The 19,900-nt window shown below is 52.9% G+C and overlaps 2 protein-coding genes and 1 long non-coding RNA gene across 4 annotated transcripts; 2 read left to right on the top strand and 1 right to left on the bottom strand.

Moving 5' to 3' along the window:
- Positions 1 to 83: 83 nt before the first annotated feature.
- TAPBPL (TAP binding protein like) lies at positions 84 to 6,969 on the top strand. 2 transcript variants are annotated; one of them, XM_008259729.5, is made up of 7 exons: positions 84 to 275; positions 1,023 to 1,244; positions 1,362 to 1,634; positions 4,106 to 4,444; positions 4,979 to 5,281; positions 6,383 to 6,466; positions 6,597 to 6,969. In XM_008259729.5, exons 1-7 carry the CDS (start codon positions 212 to 214, stop codon positions 6,638 to 6,640), a joined length of 1,329 nt encoding a protein of 442 aa, XP_008257951.3. In that variant the 5' UTR covers positions 84 to 211; the 3' UTR covers positions 6,641 to 6,969. The 2 variants fall into 2 exon arrangements, with proteins under 2 accessions (XP_008257951.3, XP_008257950.3); XM_008259728.5 differs by having other exon boundaries at positions 192 to 410.
- Positions 6,970 to 7,604: 635 nt separating this feature from the next.
- VAMP1 (vesicle associated membrane protein 1) lies at positions 7,605 to 14,864 on the bottom strand. Its single transcript, XM_008259725.5, has 5 exons — positions 14,689 to 14,864; positions 11,919 to 12,045; positions 11,572 to 11,730; positions 10,073 to 10,124; positions 7,605 to 9,676 (listed from the first exon to the last, which is right to left on the bottom strand). Coding segments are annotated over exons 1-5 (357 nt in total). The 5' UTR covers positions 14,691 to 14,864; the 3' UTR covers positions 7,605 to 9,659.
- Positions 14,865 to 14,980: 116 nt separating this feature from the next.
- LOC108177003 (uncharacterized) lies at positions 14,981 to 17,865 on the top strand. The gene is made up of 4 exons (XR_016213483.1): positions 14,981 to 15,038; positions 15,236 to 15,393; positions 15,633 to 15,766; positions 17,566 to 17,865. It is a non-coding gene; the product is annotated as an uncharacterized LOC108177003 (long non-coding RNA).
- Positions 17,866 to 19,900: the final 2,035 nt, after the last annotated feature.

Raw genomic sequence — 19,900 nt, 5'->3', positions numbered from 1 at the left:
GCGGCTGCTACAAATGGCTTCACTCACTGGCCACGGCAGTCCCAGTGCCACCTCCTCTAATCGAAAGTGAAAGAGGAGTCGGAGGAGAAGCGCCGGGCAGGCTGGCCAGCACCAGGTGTTTGGGGAGCTTCCTCCGCGGAGCCCCGGCCCTGCCCGCGGGTGGGATCGTGGGGAAGGGCAGAGGGCGAGGAGGGGCCTGCGAGCCGTCTCCATGCGCGCGGAGGCGGCGCGCTGTCTGCTGCTCTGCTTGGCTCTGTGCGGCGCAGCGGAAGCCGGTGAGTCGGAGGAAGACGCTAAGCTGAGGGAGCTTGGGTAGCCACCGTCCCAGGGGCCAGAAATGCAAAGGGGCCGGGGATGGCTTCTGATCCCCGATCAAGCCCAAAGGGGAGAGAGGCTCAGTGACTGGCAAAGTAAGGAACCAACCCGAGTGTGGGGAGAGGGGCCGACAGCTCTGCCGGGAGTAGGCTGCGGTAGGGGGGTCGCTCTGTGGAGGTGCTGGGGGAGCCAGGGAGCTGGCCTGGCAGCTGACACCTCCGGGAGCAGAGATCTCTTGGGCGGTGACCCGGCGATGGGGGAGGGCCGGCTACCTGTCATGGCAGCGGCAGCAGTGGACCGGCCAGGACATCTGAGAAGATGGCTGTCAGTGCCCTTGCCCCAGCCAACCACCAGGGACCTCTCCCTCGGCAGTGTTTGCTCAGTTACTTGCTTTACTGAGAACTCTGCAGGCTGAAGAGACAGTCTTTGATTCAGTAGTTGGAAACAGGAATAAAAGCGTCCGCCATTCCGAGCAAGGCAAATCCTAGGACTCCGCCTAATTCACACCAAGAAGTAGTCACCAGGAACAGCAAGCTAGTTTTGGGGACGACAGGAGGGACTGAGGGGGCCCCTGGAAGGCAGCCAACCTTCCTAGGTGACTGCAGGAGTCAGAGGCAGGGGGCGGAAAGCAGGTGCGGGGTAACCTGGGCAGGACAAAGCCCCCCCCACCCCCACCCCCACCCCGGCTGTGGCTGTGTTCCCTGCAGAGCCCGGTGCAGCAGAAGGGCAGTGGCGGGCTGTGGATGTGGTCCTCAGTTGCTTCCTGGCAGTGGAAGACAGGCACCGTGGAGCTTTTGCAGGCACTGCCAACAGGGAGAAGGCCTTGCTCGTGCTGAGGCAGGTGCCGGTGCTGGATGACGGCTCCCTGGAAGGCTTCACCGACTTCACTGTGGCCCAAGATGACCCCCCTGTTATCTTCGAGGCCTCGGGTAAAAGCCTCCCTCCCCCCGGAACAGCCCAGTTCCAACTGCACCCACCCACACCGCTTCCACGGGCTCAGGTGTTCTCAATCCAACTTGACCTCTGTGTGCACCCTTCTCCCCCAGTGGACCAGGTGCAGATTCCCCAGGCCGGGGACTTGCTCCACGCCGACTGCAGTGGCAGGGACCTGACCTGTGAGATCTCCCACTATCACCTCCAGGCCAGACAGGAGGCCAGTGTTGAGAAAGCAGCGTGGTTCATCAGTAACGTGCAGGTGTCTGGAGGGGGACCTAGCGTCTCCATGGTGATGAAGGCTCTCAGAGACGCTGAGAATGGGGCTGCCCTGCACCCCACGCTGAAACTGCCGCTGAGCTCCCAGGGAACTGTGCGGACCACAGGTGAGAAAATGAAAAGCAAGCAGCAAAAAGGAAGTTCTTTTTCTTTCTTTTTTATTTTTAATAATGGCAAGATAGAGGAGGAAAGGAACAGGCCGCCTCCATCCACATCAGTCATTTCAGGGTAAACCCTGGCCCTTGGTCCCTTCACCCTAAAAAACCCCCAAGGCCAGAAGAGCCCTGCTGGACTGCAGGCACAAAAGCTGCCTGTGCATTATCTCCCAGCGCAGACAGTGAGGGGCTACTCTGGTCACGTACATCTAGGGGCACAGGAAACTGATGACATGACACACAGGCTTCTTCAGGGTCCGCCTACTCCAAGGGAGACAACCAGGGCCAGAGCTGATTAGGGCTCCTCCTCTCCTCAGGAAGCCCCAGAACACTCAGAGCTTCCTGGGATCCATCTAAATATATGCCGCCATATCAGAAAAGGGTCCTCACATCCGTCCAGTGTCTGTCACAGTCCTAGAATGGTTAGGGATTTTTCAGCCCTTATAATACAGGTAAAAGGGAGCAAGGGCTTAGCTTAGCAGTTAAGATACCCACACCCCATGGCTGGAGTACTGAGTTCAGTTCTCAGCTCCTGCACCCAATTCTAATTTCCTATCAATGGGCGATGGCTCAAGTTTTTGTTTTCCTGCCGGGTTCCTACCTATGTGGGAAACCTAGCTGTGTTTTTATTGTTGTTGTTGTTTTAAAGATTTATTTATTTATTTGAAAGTCAGGGTTAGAGAGAGGAGAGACAGAGAGAGAGAGGTCTTCCATCCACTGGTTCACTCCCCAATTGGCCACAATGGACGGAGCTGCACCAATCCTAAGCCAGGAGCCAGGAGCTTCTTCCAGGTCTCCCATCCAGGTGCAGGGGCCCAAGGACTTGGGCCATCTTCAACTGCTTTCCCAGTCATAGCAGAGAGCTGGATGGGAAGTGGAGGAGCACCCATATGGGATGCCGGCACTGCAGGCAGCCGCTTTACCCGCTATGCCACAGCGCCGACCCTGGAAACCTAGGTTTTGTTCCCAGTTCCTGCCTCCAGCTCCAGTACCAGCCTAGCCCTGGACGTTGTGGGCATTTGGAGAGTGAACCAACGGCTGGGAGCTCTCTACCCCTCCCCCCAAAAAAACCCTTTTAAGGTAAAGAACAAAATGAACACCTGTAAACCCTTCACTTTGATTCAACTGTTAGCATTTTGCCAAATTATCTCTTCCCTTCCCTGAACTGAGATGAGCTTGCAGATAGCACGGCTTCCCCTGAAATGCTCCATGAACAGCGTGTGTTAGTCTAGAGGCAAGGGCAGCACAATTCCTCCTAAATCACAAATCATGATCCTGCAGAAGCGAACCAAGGTGGGGGCGTGGTCTCCTGACTGCACAAAGCCAGGGGTGCAGTGTATAAAGAACTGAGCCGTGCTAAAGACTTTAAAACTGACATAGCATGACTCTCAGATATCAAGTCCAAACTCAACCTTCTCCAACTGTCCCAGGAACGTTCTTTCCAGTTTCTTTTTCTCCTTTTCTAACTCCAAGATTCAGAGAAGGCTCGTGCACTGCACTCAGCTGCCTTGTCCCTTGTCTTTGATCTGAAACTGCCTTTCCCGGACAGTTTGGAAGAGTCCTGGCCAGCTGTCTTGCACGGTCGCCCCCACTTGGATTTGTCTGATTGCTCTGCCCATGACCAACAGTTTGGCTCAGTGCTGCTCCCGGGTGCATGTGGACTCAGACCCACTTAGTCTGCACAGCAGCCGGACTCCAGCAGCTGAGCAAGGCAGCGCCAGGTGCCCGCTAAAGGGCACGGAGCCAGCGAGTGGAACAGCCAGGGTCCCAACGCGCTCTCTCTGCTCCTCCAGTTCTTCCCTGGAGGAAGTAACCCACCATTTTGCATGTGTGGTTTTCTAGTGACAGATCCATATCTCTCATCAGACTGTCCAAGGTGTAAGCGACTCTAAAACAGTTAAGAGTGCCATGTGTGCCATGCGGCCTGTCCAGAGGGCTACTTCACTTTCCTTTCTGAAGATGTATTTATTTACTTGAAAGGCAGAGCAGCAGAGAGAGAGGGAGAAATAGAGATAGGTCTTCCATCTGCTGGTTCACTCTCCAGATGGCCTCAAACCCAGGCTGAAGTCAGGAGCCTGGTACTCCATCTGGGTCTCCTCACACAGGTGGCAGGGGCCTAAGCACTTGGGCCACCTTCCACTGCTTTCCTAGGTGCATTAGCAGGGAGCTGGATTGGAAGCAGAGCAGCTGGGACTCGACTTGGAGCTCACATGTGATGCTGGCGTCACAGGCAGCAGCTTAACCCACTCTTACACAACGCTGGCCCCCAGAGGCCTATTTCTTTGGGGTTTCTTTTGAGAAATTAGTTCAACCAGACACATTGTCCAGGGAGGAAGAAGAGGCAGGTATAAGCCCACAGCTCAGAGACTAAGTAACTTGAGAAAGCAGCAGCCCACCCATTACCCCTCTCTTTCTCTCTGCAGTGGAGTTCCAGGCGACAACAAGGACCCAATCCTTGAATGCCTTGCTGGGGTCCTCGGTCTCCCTGCACTGCAGCTTTTCCATGGCAGCAGGCTTGGACCTCATCAGCGTAGAGTGGCGGCAACAGCATAAGGGCAGTGGCCAGCAGGTGTACATCTGGACCACAGGAAAGGGGCAGGCCAAGCGAGATGGTGCTACCCTGGAGCCGGAGCAGCTACACGTGGCCAGGAATGCCTCCCTCACCCTTCCCGGGCTCACTGTAAAGGATGAGGGGGTCCACATTTGCCAGATCACCACCTCACTGTACCAAGTTCAACAAAACATCCAGCTTAACATCCAAGGTGAGGCCAGGGCTCAGTCATCCTGGGGAGATGGGCAGGGAGATCCCTACAGGGAATGTTTCCCAGGCTGGGATCTAAACAGACTGCACTCCTACAACCCAAATGCCATCACCTGAGACACACAGACGGTGGCATCAGATAAGGTGCCCGGCTCATAATCTTGCTGCCTTGCCCTAACTGGCCCTCTCCAGTCACCCCGGGCACCCTAAGGAGGACCAGTAGCAAACCCAGGACAGGTGATGGGAGTGGTTCTGACCAGGAGTATCTTGTCACTGATACTCTTTAATAAAAACTGCTGCTCCATTGTGGTAAGAAGCCAACACTCGGCTCTACCGTTTACTGTTCCTGAAAATGTACCCCACTGACAACCTGCATCCAGGTGGACTCTCCCCTCCCCACCCCCCGGCCCACTGCTGAGGAGGGAACTTCAGTCTCTACTCCCCCCTCTCGCTCTCAGTGGATACAGAGGACTTTCAGCCCCCCTGCGTCCCCAGTCAGGCCCCTCTGGAATCTGATTCCTCCTTCTTTCTCCAGCTTCCCCCAAAGTACGACTGAGCTTGGCCAACACAGCCGTGCCACCCACCCTCATCTGCAGCATTGCTGGCTATTACCCTCTGAATGTGGCAGTGACGTGGACCCGAGAGGAGCCAGCCGGAGCCGCAGTCCAAGTCTCCGGTGCCTCCTTCTCCAGCCTTAGGCAGAGCCCGGCTGGCACCTATACCATCTCCTCCTCCCTCACAGCAGACCCCGGCCCTGCAGGCGCCACTTATACCTGCCAGGTCACCCACATCTCCCTGGAGGAGCCCCTCGTGGCCAGCACCTGGGTGGCCCCAGCAGGTACCGGAAATGTCCCCCTTTCCCCTCCTCCGTACTTGGGCGGGCTGGGGGCGTCCCTAGCCCTCGCGTGCCCTGGCCTTGTTCTGCTGCTCGCACACTTCGGTCAGCCCCAGTTTCTTCACGCTCCTGCCTCTGCTCTCGGCTTTCTCTTTCCCAGGGCTGCAGCTGCCACAGCTTCCCCCACCCTGCAGCCTCCAGGGTACCCGGGAACAGGCTTAGGGCTGGGGGTCAAGGTTGAGTGATGCCTGTTCCTGCTCTCTGGAGGCTCCGTCCAGCAGGAGAGACAGGCAGGCAGGGAAGATGGCCAGGAGGAGCCATTGGAGTTGATATTTTAGCTTCAGGGGGAAGGGAACATTCTAGGTGGGAAGAACAGCACACGTAAGGCCAACTTACAAAACAGCCTGAAGAGAAGCTGGGAGCCGCAAACAGTTCAGCACTGCCGCGGTCAAAGGGAAACAGGGGAAGGGGAAGTGGCTCTGGAGCTTCGGGGTAATGACGTTTACCGAGCATGTACCCGGATCAGGCACTGCCCTGAGCACTTACGTGTCTGACCTCACGCACTGCAACTCCCACCTGACAGGACTGAGCGGGCCCTGGCAGAAGACGTGCAATCTGCCCCAGGTCACCTACCGAGAGGGGGGAAAAGGCAAATGTGACAGGCAGGCGACCTGCTGCGCTCACAGGCTCGCCTGTCTCCGAGCAGGAACCGCATCCTGAAAGCCACAGAACGCTGCCGAGACCTTCATACGGGAAGGGATGGGAAAGAATCTGTGCCCCGACCGCAAACGCCTGGGAGCCCCGGGCATTCCCTGGCTGCTCGCTAGACTGTGCGCGTCCCTCAAACGGGGGTTTTGTCCTGGCCTCTGTCACTGCCCAGTGGCTTACAAAATCTCAGTAACTAATCTAACCTAAATCTCTCCTGCAAAGCAGTTTTTAGAAGTGCATGCTGAGGTGGGCAGAGGTGGAAGCGGCTGTGTGAAGTAACACACGCACGCCTGGCAACCCTGGACCAGGACCAGGGCCAGGGCCAGGGCCAGGGCCGCTGTGGCTCTTCCTGCTGCGGGGAGCTGGGGGCGATGCTCACGCTGCTCTCGCCTACAGGGGAGACAACGGCCTCTGGATTCGTCTTTGCCAGCAGCCTCTTCCTTCTCGCACTGTTGTTCCTGGGGTTTCAGAGATGGCAGGGTAAGAGCCCGGATGCCCTCGGCCCTGGTCCCCCACCCATCTCGCCCGCACACCGACCCACACTACTCAGTCCCCACCCAGGCCCCGGATGGAGCCCAGGAGACCGATCTTGTTCCCTGTTTCCTCCTAGCCACCTCAGCAAGAGCTGCCAAGGCCCCGAGGCATTCTGAGTAGCATCCGCCTGTGTCAGGAAGAAGAAAGGACTCTCGGCCAAGCTGCAGAGCTGAGACTGGTGGGCAGGCAGCGCCAGGCTCCGTGCAGGCCTCTGCCTTCCCGCACTGTGTGCGCTGGGCTGATGCACCAAGGGAGAGAATGGGAAGAGGGGAGGGGACTACAGGAAGGCTGCAGGTCTGGATGGAGGCTAACGCCAAGGCGCTGGCTCTAAGGGGAGTGACAGGAAGGAATCTGGACAGCAGCAAGTGAGGGAGAAGGAGCCAAGGTCGGGCATCACCCTCAGCCTCTCCACTCGTCCCAATAAAAGCCTGTGCATCCCCGGAGGCAAAGCTGGGCCACTTCCTTGTCTTCCTACACCAGGTCACAGCCGAGCCCCATCCCCAGTCCTGGCTGCTCCAGCTGGCCCAGTGCTCAAGGCGTGACACAGAGGCCCTCACAGGCACCACTTGGGCTCCACCTCAGCGGCTCTGTGGGTGCCGCTCCTTCACAGAGCTGCAGAAACAGCAAGATTCCCATCAGCTGCTCGCTCACTCCGCCTCGGGGGCGGAATCCTCCTTCCATTCATTCCTAAAACACGCCCGGTCCATACAGGAACTCAGCACCAGACAGCTCTACGGGCAGATGATGGGGGCAAGGGGTGTTCGCTGGTGGCCTCTTCGGGGCCCATCCCCTGTGACAGGACAGGCAGTCCCGGGACCCAGAAAGGAGGTGGGTGGAGGGGCCCAAGAACCCCTGCGGTTGTTTGCCAGCGTGGGCCCACTCAGCTTCCTGTCATCACTTCCTCTCCTGACCGAGCACCTGCGAGAGCTGGGCTGCTTCAGGTACAAACAGTGGAGACCACTTCCCGTGCGACCCAGATCTCTCATCCCCGTGAAGACTGCAGGGCAAACACACACCGGCCCTGCTGGTCTAATGTAACACCAGAGTACTAGAAAGAAATGACACTCCCCAGACAACCAGCGAGTCAGTTTAACGGTAGGAATCTGTATTTTTTGCCTTTGCTGAGAATACATGAAATCGGTAAATGCCACATGCCTTTGGTGGAAGTACAACTGTATTACTCTATACAAGTATGAGGTTAGGGTTAGGAAAAAAGACAGAGAGGCGATGACAGACACACGGTGGACACCCCACATCATCTCATGGCAAACTGGAGAAGGGGATGTGGGAAGCTCAGCTTCACTTGACGGCCAAGTCCCGGGTTCAGTTGCATATTTGCTCATGCACATGGGCGGTGGGGAGGACAGGGGACAGCAAAGACACAGAAGAGGGTCTGGGAGGGGTGAGAAAGAAAGTAGAAGGGCTAACAGCCCTCCAAAAACCAAGACAGCTACAGCTGGTAAGCCTCACAGGGACAGAAACCCGGGAAAGGTGTCCCATGAGAGGGCGGGGGGGGGGCGGGCAAGAGGGCAGATTTGCTCCAGGCGTGGGGCAGAGCGTGGATAGTGGTGGTTCTTCTCCAGCGGTGACCCCTGCCTGAGGCAAGGAGGAGCCCAGAGGAGAGCGGAGGCCTTCGAGGGGCCCGCTGGGAGGGTACACTGACCGCTGTCTTCCAGCTCTTCAGTCCCGCCCTGGGGCAGGACGAAGGGACCGTGGGAAGTCGGGGCAGAAGGAAAGGAAGGATGGTTTTGCACCGTGAAATGCTGCAGCGTGGAACGTGGGCCTCCAGGCTGGGCCCGGCACAGCCCCAGCCTCCCCCTGCGCGTGGATGGGAGGACGGAGGGAAAGCGGGCCATGGGGACCCCACTTGTGTTCCCAGCTGGCACTCCTCCCCCACCTGGGTTTCCTGAAGCTTAGCCCCTCTTCCCATGGTGACCGACTGGCTCGCACCCTCGGGATCCGCTCTCTGTACACACAAACCAATCGTGGAGGAAAAGAAAGGGGGACAAATTCCGGGTGGGAATGGGTGCTTCCGAAGGGGGACAGAGAAGCACCCCACGACAGGACAGCCACACGCAAGCACACCTGCCCAACTGCTCTGTGTCCTCGAGGCCAGCCAGGCCCCAGGAGGGACCTTTTGCCCGCCCCTCCCTTGAGCAAGGACACTGGGGTGGTGTGGAGGAGAGGCTTCGGGGGGTCCTGGGAGCCCCCCTTCTAACAGCCTCACACTTCTTCATGCACCTGACCTTCCTTAGGGAGAGGCAACAAGCTCGCTGTTTTCAGCGCAGGCCCCTGAATCACTGCTTCTCTGTATCTAACAGGCTTTCCCATTCTCTTTGCCACTAATTAAAATTAATTAAGAGTCTCCAGCTTCAATTAGATGAAATCATTTGGTGGTGCCATAAACAGTATAGAATGCCGCAGAAAATGGGAAGAAGAGAGAGCTCCTTCCAGTTAGCGGCAATGGGACTGCTCCGGGATGGAAGTCGGAGTCCCGGTATTTTCATGATCACGAAGTGTTCCTCAGGCCAACAGAGAACAAAGCAAAAGGCTGTAAGATCCCCAGAGATTTAGAAACTCCTGAACTCACAGATCAGGACTAACTGCAAAACCCAGGGTATTGCATGAGACTACGGCAGACTCTAGATCAATCGCCAGCACCCCCTTCAGGCCTGGGACAGCAGAAAAGCTGCAGGTGACCAGGGCAGCGGCAGAGCAAGCTGCCGTCTTTCTAACTCTCCAGGGCCTCCTCCAGCGGCCTGGCCTGTCTGGGAGACGCTACAGGCACCAATGACCTCCCCTCCCCTGCCTCTTGGCAACTGCCTGCGCACTTCTCCTCAGCCTTCCTAGGGCCTTCCAACCCTTCTTTGGCTCTCGGGGAACTGGAGTACACAGAAAGGGGGCAGGGAGGAGGCACCAGCTGTTGCCTTTCAGGTGGTGACGTCAAGACTGCGCCACGAGCAGCATTTCCAGTGTGCAGGGACACGGAGCAAATGGACGCAGCACAGAGGAGTGGGTGGTGGAGAAGCCTGGGCCGGGATGGAGGGAGGCAGATGGGGGCGTTGTTGAAGAGAGCAGACAGAGGGAGAAGGACGTGAGTCTGGGTGACAATGGAGGACAGGGCAGGGGTGGCACATTCTCAAGTAAAAAAGTAGACTGCACACAGGAATCAGGAAGTCCCAGACGGAAGAGAGAGAGAGACAGGAGAAAACAAGAGGGCAAGTTACATCAAGTCACCACACATTCAGGTCTTTCAGGTGCAGGTGCCCCATGCCCGTACTGACCCTCTGACCCCAGCCAGCCCCACTTCCTCAGAACAGGAGGGACCTCCTCCCTGCCAAACCTTGCAAGAAGCAGGCCTGTCCATCGAGGAAGCCCCTTGGCTCCGCCCTTCTGCCCTCCCGAACCAGGCGATGATCCCCCAGCAGCGGTCTCCATACCTCAGTCAGAGCAGCCCCACTCCCCAGGCAGGCAGGCAGGCAGGCAGGGCTGGGAGGAGACTCCGGGACCTTCCCACCTCTTCACCCCACGAGCAACCTCAGCGATACTTACTTACAATAACTACCACGATGATGGCACAGATAGCTCCCAGCATGATCATCATCTGAGGAGACAGGGGGGAAAACTGAGCCCCTGGACTTGAGGAAAAGAACCAGGGCCAGAGACACTGCAGCAGAACCTCCTCCGCTCTTTTTAAGTTTCTATTGATTTATTTAAGAGGTAGAGTTACGGAGAGGGAGAGACAAAGACAAAGCTCTTCCTCCACTGGTTCACTCCCCAAATGGCCACAATGGCCGGAGCTGTGCCGATCCGAAGCCAGGAGCCTCTTCCGGGTCTCCCACGTGGGTACAGGGGCCCGAAGACTTGGGCCACTGCTTTCCCAGGCCACAGCAGAGAGCTGGATCGGAAGAGTAGCAGCCAGGACTAGAATCGGTGCCCATATGGGATGCCAACACTGCAGGTGGAGGCTTAGCCTACTCTGCCACAGCACTGGCCAAACCTCCTCCATTCTTGGGACAGCAGAAGCAGCTACCCACCACCCAGGAGGCTGCAAGGCCTCTCAGGCAGGCCCAAACCCTCTGCTTCCCAGAGAATCACGATCCCAGCACCACATCTGCAGCTCAAAAAACCATTTTTTAGGGGCTGGTATTGTGGTATAGTGGGTAAAGCTATCACCTGAGATACCGGCATCCTATAAGGGTGCTATTTCACATCCCAGCTGCTCCACTTCCAATCCAGCTCCCTGCTAATAGCCTGAAAAAAGCAGTGGAAGACGGCTTAAATGTCTAGGCCCCTGCTACCCACGAAGGAGATCTGGATGAAGCTTCTGGCTTCAGCATGACCCAACCCTGGCCACTGCAGTCATTTGGGGAGTGAACAGAGGATGGAAGATCTCTCTATGTTTCTCTGTGTGTGTGTGTAACTCTGCCTTTCAAATAAATAAATCTTCAAAAAATTTTTTGACATTAGTTGTACATACTAATAGAATACAGTGTGATCATTTGATATGTTTACAATATATAATGATCAAATCAGGATAGTGTTTCCTTCTCTTTAAACATGTATCATTTCTTTGTGTTGAGAACTCCTCTATTTCTTTATAGAATATGCTGTTGTGAACTATAGTCACCCTACAGTGCTATAGAACGCTAGAACTCACTCCTCCTAGCTTTTCATAAACTGTAGCTGGCTCCTTTTTGCTCAGTTCCTATTGCCTGGGGGCTTTGAATGGAGTTCCAGAGGTACAGACTTCAGATCTTTAGTCAATGGGTTCATATGAGGTTCATTTGACTCCTTTGAGGAAAAGCCCCTAGCCATTCCTGCGCCCCCTCCCGGGTGTTTCTCCCATTACCCGGGTAGAACTCTCTAGCGCGCCCTGGTGGCCGAGCTGGGGTAATGCAGCTCGAGTGGGCAGCGGCTGGGATTTCCTCCCAAGAGTGCAGGGCAGCGATCCTGAGCCATCAGAGGGCAGAAATCCGGAAGCTGAGAGTTTTCTTGCCTGTGACAAGTGGAGCCCAGGAAAAGAAGGGGGAGAAGACAAAAAAATTCACCTTGCAGTTTTTCCACCAATACTTCCTCTTTAGCTTGGCAGCACTGCTCTCAAACTGGGATGCACCTGCCTGCAAGGCGTCGGCTCGGTCATCCAGCTCGGAGAGCTTCTGGTCCCTCTCCAGGACCTTGTCCACGTTCACACGCATGATGTCCACCACCTGGGGGAGGCGCACAAACAAGGCTGCTAAACGCCCCACTAGAGACGCGGAAAAGAACGATGTCACCAGTCTGGCCCTGAGCAACTCTGAGGGGCGCTTCGCCTCCCAGAGCCTCTAGCTACCAGCAATACTCTTTAAAAAAAAAATGCTTCTGTGCTTTGGAAACCGAGAAACAGCTGTCCACCCACCTCCTCCACTTGCGCCTGCGTTTGCTGTAGTCGTCTGTTACTGGTCATGTTGGGAGGAGGGCCAGGGGGACCCCCACCTGGGGCAGCCCCTTCTGTCCCTTCGGCGGGTGGCTGGGCTGGAGCCGACCTGTGGAGAGAAGAGGGCAAAGTCGTATTCACCCCATGCCGCCAGGCAGCTGTGACTGGGGTGTGTGCAAAGGCAAGGGCTGCTAGCTCCCTGGCAATCCAAGCTGGGAGACCGGCACAGGGGCAAGAAGCAAACGATGAACATCCTGTCGCAATACCTACATGGGGCTTGGGGACACCTAGGGTGGCATCAAGAGATCTCACTTGGGGCTATCCTGTGACCCAAACCCAAACCTCTCCTCTGGCACAAGAGCTATGAGAAAAAGGTATCGGCCTCGGACTAAATGACATCTCCCTGGCAGTCAGAAGTCTTTCAAGTGATGGGACCTGGAAAACCCAGTCTAGAACAGCAGAAATTCACAGAAAACACTAAATCATCAGACAAGCCTATGGACTGAACTCCAGAGCTTGAATACAGAAGGGAAGAGTGAGCCGGCAGACTTGGCTTACGGGGATCCAGCTATTGGTTGCTTCACACACAGTTAGCACAGCAGGGCTGCCATAAGAACAACTTGGAGAACCACCAAAGGCAAAGTCTGTGTAGGAGGAGTGAGTCAGGACTGTTTGCTTGCTTTGTTTTTGGCAGAGATGATGGGGGTTTCACTTAGAATCTGGGGCCCAAAGTAATTGCATTAGTTATGGAAACTGTTCCAAGAGGTAAGACAGGAAGCAAAAAATGCTAGAAATAGTCCTCAGTGTACAGGCATCGTGGACATTCTGTCCTCTCTTTTTCTAGTTTTGGCAGAGTCTCAGAAGACTCACCTAGTTCCTGATGTCCCAAAGAGAAATCTTGTTTACACTGACAGCCACATGGAGACTGTTCTTTTTCAGCACCACTCAGGCCAAGGGACCCCTTAAGCTTCAAAGACAATGATCTAGTGTAGGCTCTTCAAGTGAAACTCCCCTCCACGGCCCAAACTCAACTCCTAAAGATTTCCCAGAAACTAACCTAAGGCGTGATTTTTTTCCCTGCCAAGGAGGAACCCACGGGCAGCAGGGGAGACCTCTCAAAGTTGATAGAGAACAGAAATTACAAAAAGAACCCTTCAAGCCAAAGCAGAACCTCACAAAACACACAAGAGTACTCCAAAAACTTTGTGAAAATCAGAGCTAAAAGTTTATTTTGGTGCGGGGGGGTGGGGGAACCCATGCATACTTTTGCCATAATTTGCATTATTTCCATGAACTTGCTAAAGTACCCTTATATTTTGTAGTCCAAGAGTAAATTCGCAAGGGATTAAATCACACAGCCATCAAAAAGCAAATTCCTGGGGTAATCACAAAGTATCAGCAAAGTATCTCTAGACTGAAGTTTCTCTCCTTCACTAAGCGAATTCTTCCAGTCTAATAACATGAACAACAACCCTCAGAGAGGCTACACTACACATCAGGCCTGACTCATCCCCCATTTAAAGAATCACATTTTCTTCCAAGGCACAAGGAAGCAAAGACACAGAGCCGGTGTGCCAGAGGCTCTTGTTCGCCTACTGAGCTGGCTAAGCAATCTAGTTCTGAACTGAAGGCAGGGAATTCAATGAGTAGGGAGCAGCCGATCCTGGAAGCAATCCAGGATGGTGGCACCAATGACAAGATTAAGGTCAGAGACCTCGTGATGCCCCGCTAACCACCACTCTCTCTCCATCTCCTCCCATCCATCCCACATGGATGCTATCTGGAACCATCAGCCGAGAAGGCTCCCCCTCTCCAAGTGAAAACCACCGGAATCCTAAGGTTTGCCCAAGATACACAGAATAGCAACTCTGCTAAAGCCACAAAAATCAAAGAGAAAAGGTGAGATGGTTAGACAAGCATTTGGGTAGCTCATTTCACTTGCGACTCGTGGGGAGTTGGAAAAACAGCAGGGAAATATCCAGGGATTAAGCAGTAATGAGAAAGAAAATTTCCTCTTAGACACAGGGTGGTCCTGCCGGGGAAGTGCTTCATTTGCGTGGTTCTCCCTCAGGACTCTGGGAGAGGGGTGAGGCTGAAGATGGTTGGAGACTAGACTGTGTGTGTTGGGAGGAAGGGGGCCATGCTCAGCCCCTCCCTGTTTCTCCCGAATACTTGACTAGCACTCTACGACAGGAAAACACCTCCTAAACGGATGGCCTTGGAACAGACGTTGCGTGGGCTCACACGCCACTGCCCCTTGAGTCCCCGGGCTGCCCACTTGGAGTTTCTGGAGTTTGTTGCTCACTGCTACCACGGCGGCACACATCACACACCTTGGGTGAGATTCATACGCAAAACCCAGAGATGGCAGAGCAACCCAAGGTACCCACGGGCAAGTGCACCTGACCACAGCAAAGAGCCTTGGAGGTCCCAACGTGGCTGTCTCCAGCCCCCGTATCGCCCTCTCCCCGGGCTACCCTAGGCGGAGGCTCCATGAAGACGAGAGGAGAGGGTGCAACGAATATGGGACCCCTGCGCCCCTGCCGCGCCGACGCGGTGCTAGCTGCGCCTGGTGCGGGCGTGGGGTGCTGCCCCCCTCCCCGGGGATGGCCCGGTCTGGGGGCGGCGCGCGGTGGTGGTTCCCCGCGTCGCCGCAGCTGCTGCAATGCGCCATTTTCCGTCCCGCAGAGTCCGGCGCTGGGGGCGAGAGTCAGCAAGGAGGCGTCGAGCCCCCACATGGGAGACAACTCACATTTTTCTGACGGAGGGAGGTTGGGTCCGTCCCCTCTGCCGAGGCTGCGACGAGACACGGGGCGGTGGGACGCTGCGGCCGGAGCGGACGGAACCACCGAGCTCCGCCTGCCGCTGACCACCCGGAGCTCTAGCCGCGGTGGAACTTACTGCAGCTGCCGCGCCAGCCGCATCTTTATTAGCGCCGGCCACGCCCCCGGGCTACATGGACAACCCAGTGGCCCAATCCACGCCCAGGAAAGTCGTTGGACCCAGGAGCGAAGGCGGGACTAAGTCCTAGCCTGCCCCGCCCCTGTAAGTTTGCCAATCACAGCTCTCCTCTCATCTCGGCTCGGAAAGGATGCGGCGGCGGTGAGGCTCGTACCTGTCCAGCTAAGCGACGGGGCGAGGTGGAAATGCTGGCCCTGCCGGTCCGCGACAGTTTGAAGGAGGCCTGTTTGGGGCCTCTCAACCAGTGGCCGAGCGGCTCCTGCAGTCTCTGGAGTACTAGCAGAGGCGGTGTTTTGGCGGGAGGAGTGGGCTTCAAAAAGCATTGTCCTTTATTTCAGTGTGTTCATGAACGATCTGAAGCCCGTGCATATGTGCCTACGCTGTGGCCCAGACCTGGCCGCTGCTCCACCCCGCCTCTGAGAAGTTGCTCTGACGGTTTCAGGATCCACAGGATCCCTCGTGTTTCAAGAATGCTCTCCCTTCCACGTCGCCAGAGGTAAAACACCTTTACTTTATGTCCAAGAAAAAACGATGCAATGAAACATTTGCAGTGCTTTCTGACCGTGCAGAATCTCTAGTTTACATTTATTGGAAGTGTAGAGATTTTCCTCACATTTCACGCTCCCGCATAGACAAAACGGAAAATAGAAAATAATTATATTAAAGCAGTATCCCTAAAACTTCACATTCAGAGACTGATTCTTAGTGATTTTTTTTTTTTTTACTCATTTTTAGGTGCCCGTGAACTTCCACACAAAGCGCATGCCTCAAAAGCTGTGGTGATACAGCCTTCCCCAAGTCTTCTTCCTTTTCTGGAATTTTCTTCCAAGCCTGAAACCCATTTTGCAAGTTTTGATTTAAATGAGCAGGTATGACAAATAATGTGTGACTGCTGACTAATAGCTACAGTGAAACATCCCAACCTAGGAGATATTAAAATGAAAAAAAAAAGTGCCTCCTAGAATCAATAAGATATATTATCTGCTTAAAGTATAGCCCTCCCCCATATCCATCGTTTAAGGAACTACCAGAGTGATCTATCCATATGCCATAACTCTGCTTAAAACCTTTGAAACAGGGACAGGTGTTTGGCAGAACTCGCATTCCATACCAGAATCCCCGGGTTCAAGTCCCTGGATTTCCTTCCGATCCAGCTTTCTGCTAATGTGCATGCTGGGAGACAGCAGGGTGATGACTCAAGGACTTGGGTCCCTGACACCCATGTGGAAGACCCAAATGCAGTTCCTGGTGCCTAGTTCCATTTGGCCCAGCCCTGGCTGTTGAACACATTTGTGGAGTGAACCGGCAGATAGACAGTCTCTCTGTGTCTGCCTGTATCTGTTTCTCTCTGTGTCTGTCTCACTGCCTTGCAAATAAGTAATTTTTTTAAAAAACCCTCAAAGGAATGTTCTTAGAAACAATGTACTGATCCCCTCCTCCTTCTGAAACTACATCAAAATGACAATTTGTGAAAACCGAAAACAATTTATAAGCCATTAAAGACAATGTGAAAATGAGCAAGAGCGAGCCTTGTGGCTCAGCAGGTTAAGCCACACTTTACAACCCCGCCATCCCATATTAGAGTGCCAGTTTGAGTCCCGGCTGTTCCACTTTTGATCCAGCTCCCTGCTTTGTGCAGGGAGATCATGGCTCAACAGCCAGGGCTGGGTCCAGTTGAAGCCAGGATCCTGGAACTCCCTCTGGATCTCCCATATGGGTGGCAGGGGCCCAAACACTTAAGCCATCTTCTTACTGTCTCCCATGACACCTTAGCAGGAAGCTGCATCAGAGGCAGAGTAGCTGACGCTGGCACCCAGGCACTTATATGAGATGTAGACATCCCAAGACAGAGCTTAACCCACTGCACTACAATGCCTACCTGTACCTCTTAATTTTTTATCTTTGAATAATTATACATTTACAGGAGGTATCAAAAAAAAAAAAAAAAAACACAAGAGGGTTCCCTTGCAGCCCTTCACCCTCTCCCAGTGGTAACACCTTGTATAACTCCAGTATGCATTAAAACAAGAAAATTGACATTGATGCAATCCAGAGTTTATTTCTTATTTTGCAAGCTTTACAAACATTTGTGTATACGTTTGCATAATTTTATGCTATTTTTATCACACTTGTAGATTTGTGCAACCACTACTACAGGATGTAGAATTATTATGTTACCACAAGGCTCCCTTGTGCTGTTGTGTTATAGCTACCTCACCCCATCCCTAACCCTTGACTACACTAATTCGTCTTTTGTTGTTGTTTTAAGATTTACTTATTTATGGAGCTGGCACTGTAGCATAGCGGGTAAAGCTGCTGCCTGCAGTGCTGGCATCCCATGTGGGTGCCAGTTCGAGTCCTGGCTGCTACACTTCTGATCCAGCTCTCTGCTATGGCCTGGGAAAGCAGTGGAAGATGGCCCAAGTCCTTGGGCCCCCACTGCCACAAGGGAAGACCCGGAGGAAGCTCCTGGCTCCTGGCTTTGGATCGGTGCAGCTCTGGCTGTTGCGGCCAATTGGGGAATGAACCAGCAGATGGAAGACTTCTCTCTCTCTGCCTCTCCTTTCTCTGTGTAACTCTGCCTTTCAAATAAATAAACAAATCTTAAAAAAAAAAAAAAAAAAAAAAAAAAAAAAAGCCAGAAGCTTCTTCTGTGTCTCCCATGCAGGTGCAGAGGTCCAAGCACTTAGGCCATCTTCCACTGCTTTCCCTGGTCATTAGCAGAGAGCTGGATTGGAAGAGGAGCAGCTAGCACTCGAACCCATGCCCATGTGGGATGCCAGCATTGCAGGCAGAGGCCTAGCCTGCTACGCCACAGCACCAGCCCCTAGCTATATATCTTCTTTGATGAAATGTCTGTTTATGTCTTTTGCTCATTTTCTGATTGTATTGCTTACATTATTTTACTATCAAATTTTGAGAGCTCTTTACATATTCTATATATAAATGAATTTTGACCAGTATGTAATTTCTCTTGGTCTGGCATTTGTCTTTTAATCTTCTTAATGTGGTCTTTTGTAGAGTGAAGGTTTTAATTTTGATAAGGTCCAATTTAATTTGATTACAAAGTTTAGTTCAGGAACCTTTCCTCTCCCTCTGTGGATGTCCAATTGCTCCAGGACCATTTGTTGAAAAGGCAGTCCTCCATGGAACTGGTTTTTTTTTTTTTTACTTTGTCAACAATCAGCTGGACATGTTGGTGTGGGTCTTCTCCATTTCTGTGTTTTCTCTTCAGTTCAATGTGTTTATCCTTCTCCCAGTACCACGCTGTCTTGGGTATTGTGGTGAAATAATAAGCCTTAACATCAGATAGAGTTTATTCCTCCCACTTTATTCTTTTTCAAAATCTTTCTAGGCCCTTTGCCTAAAAGGGCATTTTAAAATATGTATGATGAGCTGATAAGAAAGTAAGACGATCTAAGACCAAAAACTAAGTGAAAACTGGAACTCAGAGAGGTGGCTCCAGAGCCTCACACGCTGCTGCTAAGGTGTCGCAAAGTGCAGGTCTTACCCAAAATTAGAAATCCAGTAGAAGGCGCTTGGCATAAAGCCGAAACCCCAAAGAACTAAAGAATTGCATCCTCATGTAGGAGTAGACTGACAGACCCGCTGTGCTGTGGTGGATTAAGCTGCCACTTACGATGATGTGGCTTCCCATATCAGAGTGCCAGTTCAAGTCCCTGCTGCTCCACTTCTGATCCAGCTCCCTGCTAATGTACTTGGGAAAGCAGCAGAGGATGGTCCAGATACTTGGGCCCCTGCCACCTATGGAAGACACCAGGATGGAGTTCCTGGCCCCAGCTGTTGCAGTGATTTGAGGAGTGAACCAGAAGATAGAACATCTCTTTATCTCTCTCACTCTGTGTATGTGTGTCACCCTGCCTTTTGAATAAATAAATCCACTCATGGTGGATTAAAAATATGCTAGCACTTAAACTGCCCTGTGAGACTGTTCAGATAATTGTCTGGAACCTCGTGCCAACTGGAGCTATTTTATTTTTCTCTTTTAAATATTTTCAGATATTTATAACCATTATATATGGTTTTCCTACATGAATTCCTTATTGATCCTAAAAACAAAACAGGGAGAATTTAAGTGGTTTTGAGTGGACGGTACCTCCGAGTACCTGGCAGAAGAACTGCAAATCCTCTCTGGATGAACTCATCTTCAATGTAGGCCTTGGGGAATTTCCACAGATACAGTTCCAAGAAAAGCAAATTGTGGTCGAAAATTGAAAACAAGTAAGAAACAAGGTACCAAGAATAAAAACCAGTCACAGTAGAGACAGGAAAAAAGAAAGAAAATTAGAAAATACTTCAATGTCTGACTAATAGAGAACCTCAAAGCAGAAAACAGGATATGTGACACAGAGTGTGTGTGTGTGTGAGTATAAAAGAAACACAAGAATATTTTCCTGAATTGAATAAGCCTTTCCAGATTAAATAGTGTATATTTGTCCAGCACAGTAAAAATAATAATAAAAAAACAAGACCCATCTTTGCGAAATATCAGAATGCTACAGGAGATCCTAAAATCTTTCGAAAAGAGAATAAAAATGGAACAGAAATCATAATGTGTCTCAATACAAGATTGGGAGACAGTGGACAATGGTCTGATTCCTTTAAAATTCCATGAAAAACACATTATTAACCTAGAATTCTATTATAGCCAAATTATCAGCAGAAGATGATAGAATAAAGACATATGTCAGAATGTAGTGAGTTGGGGCTGGCGCTGTGGCGCAGTAGGTTAATCCTCCGCCTGCAGCACCGGCATCCCATACGGACGCCGATTCTAGTCCCAGCCCCTCCTCTTCCATTCCAGCTCTCTGCTATGCCCTGGGAAAGCAGTAAAAGATGGCCCAAGTGCTTGGGCCCCTGCACCCATGTGGGAGACTGGGAAGAAGCACCCGGCTCCTGGCTTCAGATTGGCACAGCTCCGGCCATTGCAGCCACAGCTCTGGCCATTGCAGCCATCTGGGGAATGAACCAACAGAAGGAAG

This window comes from Oryctolagus cuniculus, chromosome 9 (assembly GCF_051225735.1).
Source record: "Oryctolagus cuniculus isolate XC-2025 breed Fujian yellow rabbit chromosome 9, ASM5122573v1, whole genome shotgun sequence".
Lineage (NCBI taxonomy): Eukaryota > Metazoa > Chordata > Mammalia > Lagomorpha > Leporidae > Oryctolagus > Oryctolagus cuniculus.
This window is presented reverse-complemented; position numbering and strand designations above follow the sequence as displayed.

Bases quoted from the DNA above. Each gene is read 5' to 3' on its own strand.
- VAMP1 (XM_008259725.5), bottom strand. The intron at 11,731-11,918 runs GTGGGTGGACAG...CGCCTCCCCCAG, and splicing joins CGCAGGCGCAAGTGGAGGAG to GTGGTGGACATCATGCGTGT. The intron at 10,125-11,571 runs GTGAATTTTTTT...CTGTCTCCTCAG, and splicing joins ATTGGTGGAAAAACTGCAAG to ATGATGATCATGCTGGGAGC.
- TAPBPL (XM_008259728.5), top strand. From the start codon at position 338: ATGCAAAGGGGCCGGGGATGGCTTCTGATCCCCGATCAAGCCCAAAGG. The intron at 411-1,022 runs GTAAGGAACCAA...TGTTCCCTGCAG, and splicing joins GAGGCTCAGTGACTGGCAAA to AGCCCGGTGCAGCAGAAGGG. The intron at 4,445-4,978 runs GTGAGGCCAGGG...TTCTTTCTCCAG, and splicing joins CATCCAGCTTAACATCCAAG to CTTCCCCCAAAGTACGACTG.